The following is a 22078-nucleotide window of genomic DNA, read 5'->3' on the forward strand; positions in this document are numbered from 1 at the left end:
TCCAAGAGACTTCCAGAAGTTGGGAGGTTTATCTAGATCCTACCAAAGCATTCTGTATCTAGAGAACTACAAAGAAGAATGCTGGACGATCAGATGAAGGAACGGAAGCTACGGAAGTTGGAAACATCCGTTTACATAAACTTAAATTTGGGATCTTGAACTTGTGGGGCAGACCATTTAAAAAAAGGAAATCACCCGTTACTTTAGTTTTTAATTTCAGCAGAATAGTAGGGGATCTTTAAGCATTTCAATAAAAGGCATGTCCTAGCTGTGCAGACTTTGACAAATTTTTAATGAAAAAATATGTATGAAAGTTGGTGTCATCCAAACATCTCCACCCACTGATGAGTCTTAAAACAGAACCAATGAAAGTAATACCAAGGCATGAAGTCACTAGATTTCTTTTAATCAAATATTTATTTCTTTCACAGGTTAAAATGGAGAAGGAACTAAGGTTTGAGGAGATATAAGAGAAAAAAATTAAGGTGAAAGTGACACCTTAGAGATATTGATATAGTTCTTAAAGAGCCATGGTATTAAAAAATAAATAAAGAGCCATGGTATTATCAAAGTGATGACCTCATTTCAAATTATTCCCAAGGCATAATCATTCTCATTTTACAAGTAGGGAAAATGAAACACTAAGATTACATCACCCATCAAAAGTTCCAAAGTGGGCTGGTGGCATTAAGTGCAAATTGATGCAACAGTTTTGGATGACAATATGGTGGTCACTATCTAAACTTAATATACGCACGTCCTTTGAACCAGTGATTTCATTCCTACGACTTTATCCTATAAAAATACTTCTATAAGTAAGCAAGAATAAATCTACAAAAACGTCCATGGAAGCATTGTTCATAATACATGCTGAATATCCATTTATAGGGATTGGCTTAAAAAAAAAGTATGGTACAGGGGCGCCTGGGTGGCCCAGTCGTTAAGCGTCTGCCTTCGGCTCAGGGCGTGATCCTGGTGTTCTGGGATCGAGCCCCACATCAGGCTCCTCCCCTAGGAGCCTGCTTCTTCCTCTCCCACTCCCCCTACTGTGTTCCCTCTCTCGCTGGCTGTCTTTCTGTCAAATAAATAAATAAAATCTTAAAAAAAAAAAGTATAGTACAGATTGATCATTTTTATGGACCCACAAAAACATTATGAGATAATCTATATATATTGGCAGGTGTGATACTGTGATTTATATTAAGAAATATGTATTTGTTTTCTTCTGCATTTCTGGCACAGAGCTCCTAAAAACCCTTGGAATCTCCCAAGTGAGGAGGACTGGCGAAGGTGTCTTTTGTTATGTTAATGAAAGACTTTTGGACTCACCCAAAGATGGCTGGTTGCCAGGAAAACCAACCATGTGACTAGAGGGTTAGAACTTTCAGTCTCACCCCTCTGACCTCCAGGGAGGGGAAGGATGCTGGAGGTTGAATCAATCACCAATGGCCAATGATTTAATCAAATGTGCCTATCCAACAAAGACTCCATGAAAACCCAAAGGACAGGGTTCAGAGACTTCCAGATGGGGATGCCAGAACAATTCCATGTGCCACCATGCCAAGCCCTAAACTCTGTGAGGACAGAAGTTCTTTTGTTGGGGACCTCTCTCTCTCTCCCTTTTATCTCTCCATCTGGCTGCTGATTCGTATCCTTTAATATATCCTCTGTAATAAACCAGTAATCTAGTGAGTAAGCTAGTTTTCTGAGTTCTGCGAGCTGCCCCAGAAAATTAATTGAATCCAAGGAGGGGGTTATGGGAAGCTCCAAACTGCCCCGCTCAGTCAGAAGCACGGGTAACAATTTGGATTTGGGATTGTCTGAAGAGGGGTGGTCCTGCACCACAGAGCCCTTAATCTGTGGGGTCTGATGCTATCTCTGGGTCGATAAGTGTCAGAGTTGAGTTGAATCAGAGAATTGTTTCTCGGTGGTGTAGAAAGGCCCCCCCTGCAACATGTTGGAATTGGTATTAGAATTTCTAGCATGTAAAGATGTCAATGATACGTTCCCAAGTGAAGGAAAAAGCATGTTGCAGTACAACGTATATAATATGGTTCCATGTTTATAAATATATATGCATATATATTTATATATAGATGAAGAAACCCAAGGGGTCGACCCACTTAATAGTAATTGCCTCTGGAAAATAAGTCACTGATTATTATTATTATTATTTAAGATTTTATTTATTTATTTGACAGAGAGACAGCCAGTGAGAGAGGGAACACAAGCAGGGGGAGTGGGAGAGGAAGAAGCAGGCTCCCATTGGAGAAGCCTGATGTGGGGCTCGATCCCATAACGCCGGGATCATGCCCTGAGCCGAAGGCAGACGCTTAACCGCTGTGCCACCCAGGTGCCCCAAGTCACTGATTATTTTAACATGTATCATTGTTATGTGACAGATTATGCTTGTTAGTCACAATGGGCTATAGCTAATGCCAGAATCCACCTCTTGAGCCACAGGCTAGTGTTCTCTGCACCCGGCTATCCTCTTTGGTGGTGAAGTCCTTCCCTACTCCTCATCTGTAGCTGGGCAGTGTATTTGGAAGGAGGGAGAAAAGAACATCCTCATCCTTATCCACTTACCCCTGTCTTCCTGCTCGAATGGATATGTCTCCCAGAAACACGTTTATAGATCCTGCAGCCTTTGGACTAGGAACTCAGCCTTCCCTATCTCCAAACCTCCCCTATTCAGTGGTCTGTGGCTGTTTCAGTGTTAGCATGCAGGGTGGAAGGCATGGCCAGATGCTGCCCACCGTCCAGCCTGGGGTTCCTGGTACCCTGCTGGAAAGCTTGGCACTGGACCAACATGCACTTCTGGGCACACAGTTTCAAGTAGCTGGACAACATGGCATGAGATGGCCTTAGGTTCCCTGGCATCAGGCAGATCTGGGTTCGAGTTCCTGGTCTTGCCCTACTGGCTGTGACCTTGTGTGAGTCATAGTCTCCCTGCCCTGGTTTCCACATCTGTACAATGGAGATAATGTCCTTTCTCTGACAGAGGAGGTGTGAGGGTACATGGAAACATAAGGTGCTTAGTACAGTGTCTGGCATATGGTATGTGCCCAATAAACTACAGCTACTTCTTAGTTTCAGATATCCTTCTCTGCTCTAAGAACTAAGTTCCAGGGGTATCCTAAGGTCAGGTGGTGTGGCCAAGATGAGGTACTTATTTTAAGACTATCCTTAAAACCTAATCCTAACAGTTAAGATTTGTCATTGCAATCTAAACTTAAAATATTAGATTTAAAGTCAGAAAAAGAAATGTCTCTGATTTCTACCCTGACCCCCACCCTAGGCTTTGTCTTTTCCTAGTGTCCTCTTAACGAAAGAAAAAAAATCTCAGTTCCAGGAATAAGTGTGCTTCCAAGAACATTTTTCATCTTGAAGACACAATTAAATAATACAATGATCCTATTTTCTTCATTGTTGTGGCTTCTAGGAAGCTCAGAGCCTATTTCTATTTATTATAGGAACATTCTGGAGGTTATTATTCACATTGCATAAGTATTAGGGAAGGGCCCAGTTGTTTCCTGAACAACTAGCTTGTCTTTTTTCTTACAGTCACTGTGAATTATGTAACAAATCCTATTTCCCTCTTTGTTTTCTCTCTAAAAAATCTTCAGCAAGTATAGGACTTGGAGTAAGTATTTTGCTTACTACATTTTGTGGCTTAACTTTTTCTCGACTTTTAATTTTTCCCCAACCCAATTACCACATTTATCTAAAAATGTTATATTGTACAAGTTTCTGTAAGATACTGTGAAGCACTCTTGGAATGAGGTAGGGAATAAACAGGTAAGCAAACAAAAGTAAATAATCTATTTCCTTTGACAGGTCAACCTCCTCCATCCCTTTCTTTAAAATACCAACAAGAAGTGATAAAGTCATTTAAAAAGTATTTACATATACATGAAGAATACACACACAGGAAAATGTAACCCAATGTTATAGGAACAATTTCTATAGCTTCTTTCTTCCTACTCATACTAGATTTCCAAATAAAATACGGCCATTCAATTACAAGGCACATTTGAAAACAATTACTGAGTATACGAAGCTAAGAATACACTATTAATCGAGAAGGGATTTTTGACCACATCTCAAAAATGACTTAGGCATCTTGTTTGGAATTATATTGGCTGCAATTCCAGTCACACACATTTTAAAATAATTCCGGCAACTGTCCCGATGGATAGAGACTTGAGGATAACTTCACACCATTTCTGTCCTAGAAGAAAATCCTGTTTGGGAGGGCCTCTGACTCAGTGTAACGTGAGACGAGCTATATATGACAACGACTCTACCCTGACAGCTGACACTATTCTCCCTCAGACCTCCTGTCTGCACCAAGGTTGCTTCAAGAAATGAACTTGGCAAAATGTATTCATACTATAAATACCAAACACAATATGGGTACAATGGCATCCACTCAAAAAATCTATTACGTTTGTTTGTTGGATCTGTACACAGATCAGTTTGCGGGTTTTTTAGATAAAGTTGAGAAACCATTTTTATTTGCAATCATTCCATTTTTTTCTTTACTACAAGTGTAAAGGAGAATTATCATGGGCTTAACATTAATTGCTTCATCAGAGGTCTTTGGGGTCTAATTACAGTGTCACCTTGGCTGGGGGGGATTTATTTTCTAAACCTTCACATTACCCAAATTCATAAGGTTAAGTAAGTAATTTGGTAGTGCCCGAATGTAAGAAAATGAAGGGAACAATTTCCCTTGGTGGGCAGATTGTACCATTTCTAGCAACTCAGCCCTTACTTAGGGGCTCCAGTCAACACAAACAGCAAGAACCCAAGGCCTAGGTCATAAGAAATAGGACAAGCCATGTGTCATGTTCAGGAGGATTCCTGAGAGGTTTGGTCTGACAGCATAACCCAAGGGAGCATCTTCTCTCTCCGTGTCTTTCCCCGGTAAATGTTAGGATGCTGGACAGTAAAAGGGAACACTGGGGCCTCCTCTGGCTGTGTGACCTTGGGCAAGTCCCTCTACCTTCTTGGGCCTCTACTAATTCATCTGTAAAATGAAGCCCAGAGCTCCATCCACCATATGTGTGTAGACTGCATGCTCTTTGCCAGGCCCTGTGCTAAGCTGGGGGCACCACAATGAACAAGACAAACACAGTCCCCTCATGGAACCGCGTGGAACTTAGAGTCTAGTGGAGGAAAGCAACAAGGTTGTTTAAAAGCACACACATATTTTAATAATACTAATCATGACAATAACCAGCATTTGTGGGAATGATGTGCCAGGACTTGTTCTAAAGATCATCTCTTGTAACATTTTAACAACTACCAGATGAGACAGATACCATCATCAGTCCCATTTTGTACACGGGACAACTGAGGCTTAATGAAGTTAACTACATCAGGGTCACACACATTCCAAAATGCTGTCCTTTACCCACTGCACTGTACCGCCTTCCTTCTTAGCTGACTACAGTTCTGGGGACAGTGTTTAGAATTGGCTTTTTCCCCTGAAGGCCATTTCAGTCTTATTGTAAATGGGAAATTTATCCATGAGTTCCCACTGGGGCATTTCCTGAACCCCATCTTGTTTGGAAAGGATGGCTCCTTCTGGAGCCCTGCAAAGGCCGCAAGGGATGCAAGCAGCAGGTGGCCAACATGGGACTGCTTTCACTCTGTCCCTCCGCTGCCGGCTGTATGACACACATGAAATCCCGGCTGCTCTCCCTGCTACACAGCAAGCCAAATCAATCTGTCAACAGACAGCAAATCAACTCAAAAGAATAAGAAACAACGGAAATAAATAGGCACGCTGCTCTTTCCCTGACCTTTAAACTGATTACAGCCTTGATTGTCTTCCAATTGTGAAGTGAAATGAAACGGCAGTTGTGCATGGAGGAGAGGCCGGCCCTGAGCCTGCCAGGAACAGCTCAAGCTGCTTCCTAGCAAGGGTTAAACTGTAACACGGCTTGAACACTGCCAATCTGATGAGCTCTTACTCAGCACCAGGCCCTGTACCCCAGGCAGTGTACATAGGCTCGTTTAAGCCTCAGGACTGGACCTGCTCATCAATTTCCTCACTCGATCATTCCACCAATATTTATTTGGTGCTCACTTTGTGCCGGGCACTGTCCTAGGACAGGTCTTTGTCCTCAGGAAGCTTATACTTTAATAAGGAAGACACATAACTGCCAAGTAAACAAATAACAGAGGACTCCTCTTGCCCGGGGCTCAGGGCATGCAGGCTTAGAGGACTCCACATTTTATTTACTTTAATGTTTTTTTTTATGAATTGCTCTATTTATTTTATTTTATTTTTTATTTTGGAGGACTCCATATTTTATTTTATTTATTTATTTATTAAAAATATTTTATTTGGGGGCACCTGAGTGACTCAGTCATTAAATGTCTGCCTTCGGCTCAGGTTGTGATCCCAGGGTCCTGGGATCCAGCCCCACATTGGCTCCCTGCTTGGCAGGAAGCCTGCTTCTCCCTCTCCCACTCCCCCTGCTTGTGTTCCCACTCTCACTGTGTCTCTCTCTGTCAAATAAATAAAATCTTTTAAAAATTATTTATTTATTTATTTATTCATGAGAGACAGAGAGAGAGGCAGAGGGAGAAGCAGGCTCCCCATGAAGCAGGGAGCCTGATGCGGAACTTGATCCCAGGACCCTGGGATCATGACCCGAGCCGAAGGCAGATGCTTAACCGACTGAGCCATCCAGGTGCCCCAGGATTCCACATTTGAAAGAGAGCATGAAACAACTGCAGATCCGGCTCCTCCTTAGGGTATCTGGCTGACCTCTGGCTGACCAGGAGAACCTGGAAACTTAATGTTACCCCAGATGTCTGGGGCTCAACCCAAAACCGTCAGGTCAGAACCTGTGGACGTGAGGCACTGGTATTTTTTGACTTATAATTTTGAAATAATTTTGACTTTACAGAAAAGTTGCAATAATCATCCACAGAACCCCCAAGTTCACCAGTAGTTTATACTGTGCCTTACTGTTTTCTCTCTGTGTATGCATATGTACATATGTGTGTTGCACATTCTTTTTTTCTGAATCATTTGAGGTTAAGCTACATATCATATCCTTTGATCCCTAAAACTTTCAGCATGTATCTTAAGAATGAGGTTTTTTTTTTTTTTTTTTTTTTTTAAAGATTGTGTTTTTGGGGCGCCTGGGTGGCTCAGTCAGTTAAGTGTCTGCCTTCGGCTCAGGTCATGATCTCGGGGTCCTGGAATTGAGCACCGCGTCGGCCTCCCTGCTAAGTGGGAGCCTGCTTCTCCCTCTCCCTCTGCAGCTCTCCCTGCTTGTGCTCTCTCTCACTCTCTCTCAAGTAAATAAATAAAATCTTTTTAAAAATGAGGAAATTTGATAGTGCTGTGTAGTTATTTATATAAAGGTATATTCAAAGTTTGCTAATTGTCTCAATAATGTCTTTCATAGAATTTTTTTCCCATCCAGGATTGAATCTAAGATCATGTGTTGTGTTTAGCTGTCATGTCCCCTTGGTTCTCCTTTAGTCTTGGTCTTTCTTGACACTGGCATTTTTTAAGAGTCCAAATCAGTTATTTTGGTGTGTGTCCTTCAATTTGGGTTTGTCCGATGTTTCCCCATGATTAGATTCAAGTTATGTGTTTTGACAGGAATAGTGCATAAGCATATGTGATGAGTGTCCTTCTTATTACATCATACCAGGAGGCACATTATGTCAGCTTGTCCCAGTATTGGTATACTAGTTTTGAACACTTGGTGAAGGTGGGTCTGCCAGGTTTCTCTGATGCAAGGTTAATATTTTTCCCTTTGTTTAATGACTACTTTGTAGAGGGATATTTTGAGACTCTAAATATCATATTCCTCATCAAACTTTCACTCAATGGCTTTAGCAAGAACTGATGATTCTTGCCTGAGTTAATTATTTACTAATATGGTTACAAGTTGGTGACTTTTTAATATCGTTCTATTTCTAAATGTATTAGTTGGCTTTCTAATGTAAGGAAAACTACCTCTTCTCCCTATTTGTCAATGAGTTAAAATTCATTACTGTCACTGTTAAATTTTTTAAAAAGATTTATTTACTTATTTGAAAGAGAAAGAGTGCATGAGCAAGGGGAGGAGCAGAGAGAAAGAAAGGGGAAACAGACTCCCTGCTGAGCGAGGAGCCAGAAGATGCAGGGGCTCCATCTCATGACCTGAGCCAAAACCAAGAGTTGGATGCTTAACCAACTGAGTTACCCTGGCACCTCACTGTCACTGTTAATTTTGACACTTAAATTGTCCCATATTTGCTCAGTGAGACAAGCGAGAGCATGTATTCTTTTCCCATGTCCCCATCTTTATTTTCTGGCATAAGATGTTCTAGGCTTATCTTCTACTTTCCTTGCCCCAGCCCTGGAATCAGCCATTTCCCTAAGAAACTTTAATTCTGTTTAGAATGAAGGGTACTTAGAAACCAAGATCTGGGCACTAAGAGTGCTCATTGCTTCTAGAATTTTCTATCAATGGCACTGGTTTTACAGAACGCTCTGAAGGTGATTCAAATGTGCAGCCAGTATTAAGAACCATTGTCTATAAAGAACGGTCTCAATCATTACCTAAGTAGATGGCTCTGGGAAGGAAAGGGGAATAAGCAGTTGTAGGAGCAGTGGAGTAGTAGACCAGTGCAGTATGTGTCAAAGCATGGGTAAAGACACAATGAAGGGTAAAGGTCATGAAATTGATCTACTGGGTCAAGTCCAGCATTTAAAAAAAAAAAAAATCAGGGGCGCCTGGGTAGCGCAGTCGTTAAAGCGTCTGCCTTCGGCTCAGGGCGTGATCCCGGCGTTCCGGGATTGAGTCCCACATCGGGCTCCTCTGCTGGGAGCCTGCTTCTTCCTCTCCCACTCCCCCTGCTTGTGTTCCCTCTCTCGCTGGCTGTCTCTGTCAAATAAATAAATAAAAAAAATCTTAAAAAAAAAAATCAAAAATAAAACCTCACTAGAACAGGAGGGTGTGGGGCGCCTGGGTGGCTCAGTTGTTAGGCATCTGCCTTCAGCTCAGGTCATGATCGCAGGGTCCTGGGATCGAGCTCCACATCGGGCTCCCTGCTCAGCAGAAAGCCTGCTTCTCCCTCTCCCTCTCCCACTTGCCCTGCTGGTGTTCCCTCTCTTGCTGTGTCTCTCTGTCCAATAAATAAATAAAATCTTAAAAAAAAAAAAAGAACAGGAGGGTATGTATGAGATTGTAATATAAATTATAATAAATTTATTATAATGAATTTCTTACTGGGTCACAGCTTAAAAAGATTGAGAATTACTGGCTTAAAGAAGAGTACTGTGCTTTTCTCTCCTCTCTTAGACAAGAATGAGTGCTTCCCCCAACTCAAGCCCTAAGGCAAGGGAGGGCGAATCCAAGAGAACAACTAAAAAAGATTGGGGGTGTCTCATGATTTGGTTGAACATCTGCTTTAAGGGTAGATTTACATCTAGATCATTCCTCTATGTCTATCTGAGTAGGTTCAATGTGATCTGGGTAGGCACACTGGGGCAGAGAGAAGGAGGGCCATGGAGAAGTCTGCACGTCCACTATTGGTTTCCTGTGGGTCAGGTGGACGCTGGGAGGTAACTTGAACTATGTTCCTAATGCCCTGACCAAGAGGGCTGGCCACTGGGTAAGGAGACCCCAAGAGTAGAAGGCTAAGAGTAGACTGGCAGAGGTGTAAGAGGTAGAGACAGAGCCAAATCCCCAGAGTGGTGTTCTTTTTTTTTTTTTTTTTAAGATTTTATTTATTTACTTGACAGAGAGAGAGGCAGCCAGCGAGAGAGGGAACATAAGCAGGGGGAGTGGGAGAGGAAGAAGCAGGCTCCCAGCAGAGGAGCCTGATGTGGGGCTCGATCCCAGAACACCAGGATCATGCCCTGAGCCAAAGGCAGACACTTAACGACTGAGCCACCCAGGGACAACCCCCCCCAGAGGGGTGTTCTGCCACCTACTGTTTCCCCCTCAGGTAGAATCATACGAAATACAGGAGTCAGAGAGTCATCATGGAGATGCCTGCCCACAGGACATGAGTGGTAGCCTTAGCCAGAGAAGCAGCAACCAAGGGAGGATCAAAATAGACAGTGAAGAGATGGATGCCCCTGTATCTCCTCCTTCCCACCCATCCCACTGGAGGAGAAAGGGATCCAGAAGAGGCAAGTGTAGAAGTGTGAAAGATCTAACACTTCTTTCCCCCACTCCCATCCCCACGAATGGAGGGCAGAGGGGGTTGAGTAAGCATTAAATTGGATCTGAGATTGAAATTTTAAACTAGACTGGGCTTTCTGAAATTAGAGCATACTGAAAAGACATGGAATCCACCCTATATGCCATGAAGGGATTGGAAAGAGAGGAAGCTTTTGTTTAGATTCCACCATGCTAAGATTGTTCAGTAGACTGGTTCCTGGTCTCTGGGGAAGGGCCTTTGAGGAGGTCATGCCCCAGGCCCGGATGATGAGAAGTAGCTGGGGATGGGTGATTTGACAGAAAAAAAATAGAAAGTACAGAGTCTCCCAGGTGAGGGAGGCACTGGCATATGACAAGAACAGAAAAGTCTGGAAGGGCTGCAGCCTAGTGACGGGGACAGGTTCAGGGCAGGGTGGGGAGGTGAGAGGACTCCAAGTATGGATGGCCTGTAGCCTGCTGAGGTGAGGAGGATTCTTTTTTCATAAACTGTAAAGTACTATGAACTTATCTAAAAGATTCCAACCGAGCACCTCTTCCTACCTTGTCCAAATCCTGAAGGTAACTATCATTACTGTATTCTTCCACGCTGTTTAGACATCTCCATGTTTCCCTGTATATGCTTTTAATATGGATAAAAACTTACGGTTCTGTGATTCTTTTCCACTTAATAATATATCATTAGTCTTCTTCCATGTTGTTGGTTGAATAAATGATGCTAAATCCAGACCACGCAACTGTTAAACTTCACAATGCTGCTCTCTAGTTGTTGACCAGAATGATGTTCTGAGTATGTTCAGTGACAAGGTAGATTATGTGACAGAATGTAATAATGTAGAATCCAGTGTTTAATAAAATATGAATGGATATTTATTTTACCTGTTTGCACTGGAAAAAGCATAGCAGGATATACGCCAAAATATTAACAGTGGAGGGATTTCTGTTTTTTCCCCCCCTTGTTGGCTGTTTTTCTAATTTTCCTATTGTAAATATGTAGTAACTTAAAGTTTTATAATAAAAAGTGTGGAAAGCAAATAGGACAAAATGGTGACACTTGCATATGACAGGGTGCTTGTTACTCTTAGTACATCAGTGTGTGTGTGTGTGTGTGTGTGTGTGCACGCGCACGTGTTTAATTTCCCACAAAAGGGGAGAGGACAAGCATAATGCATCATTTCAGTTCAGACACATAATCAACAACTTAAAAAAGATAACCACCCATCTCACTGATGGACACTGTGCTTCCAAAATGAGGGGTTATCCTTGATGTCTTATAGCTTAACCAAAGAGACCTGCAGACACAGGATGACACTGAGTTTGTCCCTGAGTAAGGAAAATGCCCATGTAAATGATGTCACCTCACCCTGCTCATTCCAGAGCAGAATCTTAATATGCAGCCACTTTCCCCTCCACACAAACTGAGTTCCCTGCAGACACAAGGACCCGATAAGAACTCAGAGGGCTTCCTTCTTGAGCCTGGGCTAAGACGCAGGCTTTTCCTAAATAAACTAAGGACTGTGAATTAAACAACTGACCTTTCTGTTCCTGTTTGGCCCAGAAAATCTTGACTCGCTGGCGAATGTGCTTGTCTTCACGCAGTTTCTTCTGCCATTGACGCAAGTCTTGAATCTCAGGATCACACCGAACCTGGAAAACGCCCACAAAGCTTTAGTTCCTTTTCAAAAATACGTCTATACATTAGCTTGTTAACTCTGCATGGAAAATCATTTACAAATTAACTGGATAAACTTTGGATTCTAAGTGAATCCGTGTTCTAAACGATTTATCTAAACTCCTGAAGCTTATGTAAAATTTGAGTGTAAATGAGGTTGTGTAAGGATTTGCTGTAATAATGGTAGGTTGAGAACATTCTAGGTCTGTGCTGTCCAATAGAAATATGATTACAGCCACGTGTGAAATTTTAAATTTCCTTGCAGTTTCATTTTAAAAAGTAAAAATGAGCCAGTGAGATTATTTTTAAGAATATATTTAACCTCAAAGATCCAAAATAGTATTTCAACATGTTATGAATACAAAAATTATTTATGAGGTATTTTACTCTCTGTTTTCCATACCAAGTCTTCAACATTTAGTATATTTTACAGTTACAGCACATCTCTGTTTGGGCTAGACACATTTCAAGTGCTCAATGATGGCATATAACTGGTGGCTACCATATTGGTTCTAGAAGAATCACAGACAACGTATTAATCATAATTCTGTTTAACACCAATTAGTTAACACTGAGCGCCTACTGCATACTGGGCTTCGTGCTAGACATTGGCAATAAAGAGATAATTGATGATAACTTGAATTACTTAAGTATTATTTTATTATTCCATAGCTCATATTTATTGTGCACTTATGTCCCAGGTGTTAAGTGTTTTACAAATTTAACCATCAGAACACCCAATAAGGCAAGAATGATTATGCCTATTTTGTAGACGAAGAAACTCAGTTTAGGCAGCTTGCTGAGCTACAGAGCTAGGACACGGTGTTGAGATTCAAACGTAGGCAGACTGTTTCAGTTGCCCTTGAGGGGCTGAGCACCCAGCAGGAGACACAGAGTATACAGGAATAAGATCAACAAAGTGTGGTAAGAATAAGAATATCCATGAGTACAAGGGAATACAGAGGGGGAACTGAACTTAGCCTGGAGCGCTCAGGAAACACTTCATGGAGGAGATGACCCCTGGGCTGAGTTTCAAAGCATAACTAGAGTTAGCCATGGAGGGAAGGTGGGTAGAGTGTAATGGTGGTCCAGTTCTGCTTATTGTGATCACGTCACAAAGCCAGGGCCCAACCTCCTGCTCTTTTAGACCAGCACTGGATCTTGAGACTTCCTACTCTGGTCATTGGGATCCAAGCTTCTTGGATTAGTTTCTGAAGAGTCCTGTTGTCCTCCAGAAGCGTCCTCCCATGGCTTTTTATAACTAGGAAACTTGTGGGGGCATGGGTGGGGGTAGGGCAGGCATTGTTGGGCTTGGGGTGATGGCAATCCCTTTTCCTTCTAGAAAGTTACTGGCTTCTTTATGCAAATTGATACCACGCACCCCAGAGCTCTACTCACTAAGAGGCATTTGGAGAGACGGCCTTATCGAAATCAAGAAAAATAAAGTCCTTCCTATTACTTCCTCTCCCAGGGCACGGGGTGCCTTGGTTGTCTTAAGAAAACTACACAAATGACTTTTTTTTCCAAAATAAAAAAGACAGATTGTTTCCTGCTGAACTTATAAATGATAGCTACACTTGCTTAAAGAAAAAGAAAATATACAATTTATCTATAAATATGTTTTTAAAATTACACATACAAAGGACCATATACGTATATATTTTATAAGTATACTTGTGTGTATATACATATTAAGTACTTTGTATATAAAGTATACACACATGCCAGTTTAATGTTATGCAAATTTCAGAGATGGCCCTATATTAATGTCATAGAACATAAGGTCATCCCCCAAATCTTTTAAATTACAAGCTAATGTTTTTACAGTGTTTCCTAAAGTCTTATGTTCAAAAGATTAGACACCTTCAACATCTCTGTTTTGTGGGCTGAGCAAGCCCAGACTCTCCTGGGCAGCTAAAAAGGGGATTATCTACATCTTTCCCACCAGCTTCTGTTTATCTGGATCCAAGCACACAGAAACCCCCACATTTCTGTACTGTGATAAATGATACCCTTAATGATAATAAATGTGAAGGATCTTTTGAATCACTAAAGAAAGGTTAACACTAATTATAATCAGCAAGTTGACAAGGTTTTCTTATAGTCAAATTCTTTCTGCATAATTGATGTATTCTTAAAGTTTGGAAGGACACACAGAGTGTGGGTTCCTTAAGGGAGGAAGGAAAATGGGGGAGAGGGCTTTTGCTTTTTACTCCGTATTTTTCTGGTTGGATTGCTTGGGATGTTTACAATGAGCATATATTGTTTCAGGAGTACAAGTGTTTCAATTTTAAGTAACAGGCTGCTGAGAGGCAAATAAGAATTCTTTAAGAATAACTGATGAATTTTTCTTACAATCCTTTGAACTCTCAATTACCTAAATATTCAACAAACAGAAACACCCATTTCCTTCATCATTCCGGAAGCCTACAGTTGTTCTCAGGGCTCTGCTGACCAGTTTAGGGTGATTTTCCTCTGTGTGGCCAGAGGCCCTTCATCTTTTTCTTGATTTCCTTCATTTCAAACCAAGGACTGCTATTTACCAAAGTGGAATACGGCAGCCTTGTTAGTTAACTTCTCATTACCAGGAAAGCCTGGATCCCGAGAGAAGGCTTTTGTGAGCACTAGGGAAAGCATGCACTCATTGAACGGGCTAATCCCGGTCATTATAGCCATGATTACGGAATCAATTTAAACAGCAGTGGTTGTGCCAATCAGCAAATACCGTAGAGTGCAGTGTAATGTTTAACACATAAACAATTTCATTGCTTTTTAAAAAAAAGTCTCCCTTATGAGTGGCTTCCTACTTTTACTTCTTTAAATTACCACACGGAGTCCATCTGCCCTTCCAAGATAGGCACACTGAGTATTATACACATTATTGTGTACTTGACTTTGGGGTAAGCCCAGGAAGAAAACTTCATTATTTGGATGTGAATTTCTAAAAAAAAAAATGCCCATGAACCAATCAAATTCTCCTAATTATCTATTATTCTGATAAAAGCCAACAGGGTACCATATTGGTTAAGAGAGCCAACTCTGGATCAGAAAGCCTGAAGTTGAATCTCAGCTCTGCAAATGACAAGCTGAGGAACCTTGAGCAAGTTACTTAAACTCCCTGAGCCTCGATTTCCTCATCTGTAAAATGGGGATAGAACAGATATTTCCTTCACCGCGTTGGTGAAAACAAGATGAGATACTGTCTGGTCCATAGTAAGCCCTCGCTCTGTTAGCAATTTCTTAAATCAACTAATAAAATAATAAGAGGGCACCTGGGTGGCTCAGCTGGTTGAGTGTCCGACTCTCGGTCTGAGCTCAGGTCATAATCTTAGGGTTGTGGGATCGGGCCCCAGGTCAGGCTCCGTACTCAGTGTGGAGTCTGCTTGAGATTGTCTCTCTCTGTCCCTCCCCTCCCAAATAAATAAATAAGTAAATATTTTTTTTTAAAAGCAATAAGAATAAGAATTCAGCTCTGAGGCTGCATCCTACAATTGCTGGTAGGACATGGAGCCAATTGGCTGAAGAGCCAGTGATTCATAAAACTGGAAGTGAGACCTCTTCCCAAGGGTTTGCAAATGTTGAATACATAAATGATTTTATATTATATAACTTTAGGCAGTGCTCAGCCAGTATAGAGGTATCAGGGCTGTTGAACAGTGACTGCAGGCAGGGAAGAAGAGAGGGGCCACTAGCTGGGACTTGGAAGTTGCCCTTCATAGATCTATACTTCTGAATTCCTCTTAGCTCAGTTGCTTCCCTTGCTTTTTGGCAAAACAGACAATAACATAGCAATGACTGGATTGCAGGATGATTCCCTGGAGTTTTTCTAATGGCTTTGGAGAAAGAAACTTTCAATATATTACAGTTCCTGGAAAGATGCTGGAGAAAAACACAACGGAGAGCCCTTCAGTAATGCTGGCAAGAGCGAACCTCCAACTCAGTGTGAGATGCCTCAGAAGGTTCTTATCACTTCCTTGCCATGACTTGATGCACTAATGATTATATTGAAGGATTTTGTACTTGAGAAAAGTGGATTTCAACGTGAAGGAAATGTATGTTTGCAAATTCTCTTTCAAATACCTAATGGAATATTCAGTTTCCAACTCTCTCACAAATTGAGTTTTCTCTCTGTAAGTAAGCTTTGTGATCTCTTCTCAGATCTTTGGTGAAACGAAACAAAAGTTAGTTTCTCATTCGGGTGGTTAGGAGTGTTCCTCATTGTTTTGGGGAACTAATTATAAAAACCTGTAGATATCACATATTTCCGGGTATTGTGGAGGTGTCCCAGATATTCATCTGTAGTATGACAGCATGTCTCTTAGGAGTTGCTTGGGGCTTTCAGGGAGGCGTAGAAATGTGTTCTAGAGAAACATTATTTAAACGGTGTGTTCATCACATTAGCGTATGGTAAGTTCAGTTCAGTGGGTTGTAAAAAGCATTACGAAAAGTCTGACCCAATAGAAAATACCAGATATTCCTTTATCATTAAGGACCTGCTTTATCTCTGAAAATGTTTTTTTTTTCTCTCTCAAAGTCTATCTTATCTGATGTTCATAACGCAAGCTCACTCTCCTTTTGGCTGGTATTTGTGTTGTATTGTATATCTTTTCCCACCTCTTTACTTTCGACTCTTCTGGGTCATTTTGTATTACCTGTAGCACAGAGGCAGATTTCTTTTTAATCCAATCTAAAAATCAGAGAAGAGCTCATTCTATTTACATTTATCGTGACCAGTAATATATTTGTACTGACCTCGCTCATCTTGTTTTTTATTTATCATGCTCTCGTCTTTTTTTCCTTTTCTGCTTTTAATTGCATTGAATTTCTTGAATTCCATTTTTCCCTTCTACTGATTTGTTAGTTCTTATTCTTTTTCTTGAATATGTTGTTATAATGTAATAAAAGACTTAAGGTAAAAAATGAATCTGTCCAACCTCCCCTCAAGCAGTTATAGGACTTTAGAACACCTTTAACATCCCACTCTCAACTCTCATGATTGTTATCCAGTATTTTAGTTTCCTCTCATTTACCCCCCACTGGTGTGTGTATATATATGTGTCTGTATATATATATATGTGTGTTTATATGTATCTGTGTGTATATATGCACATGCAGTATGTGTACATGTGTGTGCATGTGTGCATATGTATGTGGTTATATATGCACACACAGTATATGTACATGTGTGTACATGTGTGAATGTGTGTGTATATTATATATAATAGTCAATGTGTATTTAGATCTAGCAGCTTCCTCATTCATTATTGTTTCTTGCATTCCACTCCCTCTCCTTCCTTACAGATTCAATTTCCTTCTAACTCAAGTACATCATTTAGAAGTTCTTTCAGTGAGAGATGTGTTTGAAAATGTATTTAGCCCTTGCTCGAGTGTTAATTTAGTGAGCATATAATTCTCTCTTGAATGTTACTTTCCCTCAGGGTTTGAAGAGAATACACATCACCGTTTTCTGGCGGATACTACTGCTGATGAGAAGTCCTGATTGGTCTCATTGTTTTTCCCTCGTAGGCAATCCTTTCAAGAGAGCTATAAGGCTTCTTCTTTGCTTCTGGCATGTCACGGTTTAAGCAGGTAGCATTTTGCTGCAGTTTTGTCCTTATTAATCTAGTTCGGGATTTGTGTTTCTTCACCTGGGATGTTCTTGCCCAGTGGCTCTGTCAACACTGCCTCTCCCCTGCTCATTCTGTTGTCACCCTCTGCAATTCCTATTAGACTCATGTTTGACCTTCTTGTTCTTTGTCTCAACTGCTTTCCCACATTTTCCACCTCTATCTCCCTGCTGCTTCTTTCTCCCAGCTCTCCCTGGATAGCAATTACTTCTCCAGCTGCGTCTGTCTGCTATTTAGCGCGCACCCAAAGTATGGTCCATGGATCGGCACCATCAGCAGTACCTGGGAGCTCATTAGACATGCAAATTCATGGCTTCCACCTAAGACCGATTAAGTCAGAACTGAATAGAGAGTGGGGCCAGGAATCTGTGTTTTAACAAACTCTCCAGATGATCCTGATGCTTACTGAAGTTTGAGAAGCATGGCTTTAGCCTGTTCACTTAATTGTTTTCATTTTTATAGGTTGTACTTAGTTCTTTTTCAAATCTGATCCCTTTTTTTCTTGTCGCCCTGTTCTTTCAGCAAGGTTTATATTCTTAAAAAAATTTTTTTAAGTAAATCTCTATAATCATTTTAAACCTACTTATTTCATAGTCTCAAATTGCCACTCTTGAGGCCTTGGACTTTCCAGCTGGCTGTACTCATTGACTCCCCCCACCTCCATTCCTTGTTGGTTTATTTTTTATTATGAGCTCATAGTCACTGAGGGCCTTAGTTCTAAGTTTGCCCAGGTCTGAGGTCATGTTTTTTATCCAAGGGCCAATACAATTTTTTTTAAAGGTCAGATAATAAATATTTTTGGCCTTATGGGCCATATAGTCTCTGTCCCAATGACTGTCATTATAGCACAAAAGCAACCATAGACAACATGTTTTTAAAAAATGGGCCTGGCTGTGTTCCAATAAACTATTTATAAAAATAGACAGTGGGCCTGATTTGGTCCCCGGGCTCTAGTTTGTCAGCCCCTACTCTGATCCTTGAGTGGGCATTAGAACCATAGCCCCCAGTTTCCCTTAGTGCTCCTTCCATCTTTCTGTATGTATTACGTAACATTATTGCTTTAAGACAGTTCCCTAAACTTACCTGATGATTTTGAGATCACTTAGGGCACCTGTTAAAAATAGAGTCTCAGGCTCTTGCCTTGTAGGTTCTGATTTAGTCTGTGTGACATGGAACCAACATCTCGGTATGTTCAGCAAGAATCCCAGGTGATTCTAATGATCTGAAAGGTCTGAAGCTCTGCTCTAATGGCAGAGAATGTGAAGAATGAGCTTAATGTTAGGAGACCTACTGCTTTACCGTGAATGCATTTTTTGTCTCAGTTCTTACACAATGCCACGTCGATTACTGCAAATTCTGAAAATCAGAGTCAAGAAGGACAGCTCAGGCTATTAAGTGTGCGGTCAGGAGACAGGATCTGTGTGACTCATGAACGGCAGCTGCTTTTTGGTGGGGTAGTCTCTTCAGTGCAGTTCCAGAAAGGCCTTCTCCCAGGAAGCCACACCTATTTTGTACCGAAGTCCCTTTAATAATAAAGTCATATCACAGTACATACTTGGAAAAAGCGGAATTTCCCCCAACAGCTCTATGATGACAGTTGAGATAAAGTTCATCCAACTTTTCTTGGTACTTGTTTACCCACATAATCAGGGAATGATTAAGTTGCAAAAGCATTTAAGGGATTCGATGAACTTTCCAATGATTTCTAAATTACAGCCAAGTGAGTGATGCCAAAGACCGTATTATTGCACCACGCGTTGATCTCTTTGTTACCAATGATACCCAGAACTGACATTTATGTAGTTATAGCTGCCCCGATGTTTCTAATGTGCAGTCAAGGTTGAGAGCCACTGCTCTAAAGTATGGACGCTTAACCCTCCACCAGTGTCTCTCAAAGTGTGGTTTCCAAACGAGCAGCATCGACATCTCTTGAGAGCTAGTTTGAAATAAGTTCTCAGGCCCTATTCCAGTCCTGTTGACTCAGATACTCTGGCGCTGGGGCCCAACAATCCATGTGTTAACACGTCTTCTAGATAATTCTGATGTAGGTTTCAGTTTGCGGGCTATTGCACCATGTCCCCAGCGAATCCCAGTGCCCTGGATCCCTGCCCCTTTTAAAACTATGGCATTCTTCTCATTAAATGGGGGAGTCTATCTCCCCTTTTGAATCTAGGTGAGCCTCATGACTTGGTTTGACCAACAGAAGGTAACCCAAGTGCTGCTGAGCAAGTTTCAGAGTTTAGCCCTCGGAAGGCTTGAAGCTTCCATTTTGGGAATGTTTCTTCCATAATGTAAGGAAGCTGGCCTGACGCACTGGAGGATGACAAGTCACGTAGAGGGGAACTGAAGGGCTCCAGACTTGTGCATGAGGCCAGCTTGGACCTTCCGGCCCAGCCCAGATCATCCAAGCAGAGAATACCATCATGCTGCTGGAAAGGTCCATCATGGCCAAGAAGTGCCCACTCAAGGTGGTACAGATGGGGCTGGAGTGCCGGACCCAGAGCCCCACTGTGGAGCTGTGTGGGGACATCCCACAGTAGAAGCTCCCGAATGTAGTGTTCACCATTAAACGCACCGACCGAACGTAGCCACATGAATCAGTAGCAGGGGAACTAGTCAGTTAACCCACAGGACTGTGAAAAATAATCAATTGCTATGGCTTAAGTCACTAAGATTTAGCTCAGAAGGGATCAGATTACAGCTATACAATGTACCCATACACTTTGCCTTGAAGGGAAATTGATTAGCCCTTCAAAGAGACAGACTCCAGAAAAGTCGTGAATTTGGCTGGTACTAATTGCCGGGTGCGTCAGATGCGCCTAGTACATAGGGCTGGCTTCAGGGGCATTGCCCTGGGCAGTCGCACAGGCCCTTGCTTAGTAGGGCGTCACATTGTTTTAAAATTCTTGCTGTCACCATCTGGAAATTCCTAAAACTTTGAACAAGGGGCCCTGCATTTGCATTTTACACTAGGCCCTACACATTCTGTCGCCAGTCCCACCAGTATGTAGTTTCCTCATTTACTCCCCACGACACACTTGGGAGTTTGGTTTATCACCTTCCATCACATATTTGGGATATGTTGCAACTGAGCAAATAAAAAGGGGGGTTTTGCAGACAGTCTGTCAAGTTGGCAAAGCATTTTCTGGGCATATTAAGAAAAATCCACTTGCAGGTATAACCCAGAGTATATTTTAAAAACCACAGGATCAGGCAGGGGGGAAGGGAAAGGGTCTGGCCTGGGAAGGTAGGCCCCAAGCAGCCTAAACTCACTATTTATAGTGCTGTGGCCTATTTTGGCCTGCCGGGTGGCCCTGAAAATTGCCCTGAGAACTGGGCCTGGGAACTGATGGTGGAAATCAGGTGCCTTCATTCTGGGGTATCACTGGAATCATGCTGGGCACAAGGGTCTTTCTGATGAGCTCAAGGACATTTTGCAAAACAGGATTTTGTTTGATAGGATTTTCTTTGACAGAGAATAAAAAAAATTAAAGCGAATCATTAGAAACGATCAGGAAATATTAGGGAAGAAAATACATGGATCAGATCAAGTCAATAAAGAGCTAACACTTATGAGGCCCTAACCATGTGCCAGGCACTATACTAAGCACTTGACTTGCACCATTTCCTTTCTATCTTCACATATAACCCTGTGAAGGCAACACTATTCATCACACTCATTTTACAGGAAAGAAAACAGAGGCTTAGGGAAATTAAGTAATTTACTGAAGGTCACAGGGTTGATAAGCTGGGATTCAAACCCGCATCATGGCACTCCAGCTACCAGCTCTGCTTCTCAAACTTTCCCATCCAAAGACTCACCGGGGCAGCTTGTCAAGATATAGATTCTAATTTGAGAAGTCTAGGGTGGGGCCTAGATTCTGAGTTTCCAACCAGTTGTCATGTGAAGATGATGCCACTGGTCTATGAACCCCAATTTGAGTAGCAGGGATGTAGATATTATAATAGTTTTCCTGCTTCTGTTTCTTTTCTTTTCTTTTCTTTTGTTTTCTTTTCTTTTCTTTCTTTCTTTTTTTAAGATTTATGTAATTTAGAGAGAGAGAGCAAGTAGGGTGAGGGGCAGAGAGAGACAAGCAGACTCTGCACGTGGAGTGCAGAGACCCATGTGGGTCTTGATCCCAGGACCCCAAGATCATGATCTATGCCAAAGGCAGATGCTTAACCGGCTGAGCCATCCAAGTGCCCTTCCAGCTTCTATTTCTATCCCCCTACAGTTTGCTCTCTCTACAGTAGCCTGAGTTATTGTGTTAGGTTCCTTTGCTGCATAATAAATGACCCCCCAAAATTTGGTGGCTCACAACAACAATGAACTCTTATGTCACACAGTTTCTGAGGCTTAGAAATCCAGGTGCGGCTGAGCTGGGTGGTTCTAGTTCAGGGTCTCTCATGAGGTTACAGCTAGGATGTTAGCTGGGCCTGTAGTCAGTCCCCTGAAGGTTTGATTGGGCTGGAGGAGCTGCACCTGAGAAGGCTCAGTCACACAGCTATGGGCTGGAGGTCTCCATTTCTTGTATGTGGGCATCTCTGTAGGACTGCTCATGACATGGTAGCTGGTTTCTCCCAGAGCAAAT

The 22078-nt window shown here is 41.8% G+C and overlaps 1 protein-coding gene across 2 annotated transcripts in view; it reads right to left on the reverse strand.

The window, feature by feature from the left end:
• IQCK (IQ motif containing K) overlaps positions 1-22078 on the reverse strand; it is a 120124-nt gene that overhangs the window by 26274 nt on the left and 71772 nt on the right. For both annotated transcript variants that reach the window (XM_045770927.2, XM_045770925.2), the window contains one exon: positions 11723-11834. In XM_045770927.2, coding sequence (XP_045626883.2) covers positions 11723-11834 — 112 coding nt within the window. The remainder of the gene's footprint in view (positions 1-11722; positions 11835-22078) is intronic.

This window comes from Ursus americanus, chromosome 2, assembly GCF_024610735.1.
Source record: "Ursus americanus isolate L20-20 chromosome 2, mUrsAme1.1.p, whole genome shotgun sequence".
NCBI classification, from domain to species: domain Eukaryota; kingdom Metazoa; phylum Chordata; class Mammalia; order Carnivora; family Ursidae; genus Ursus; species Ursus americanus.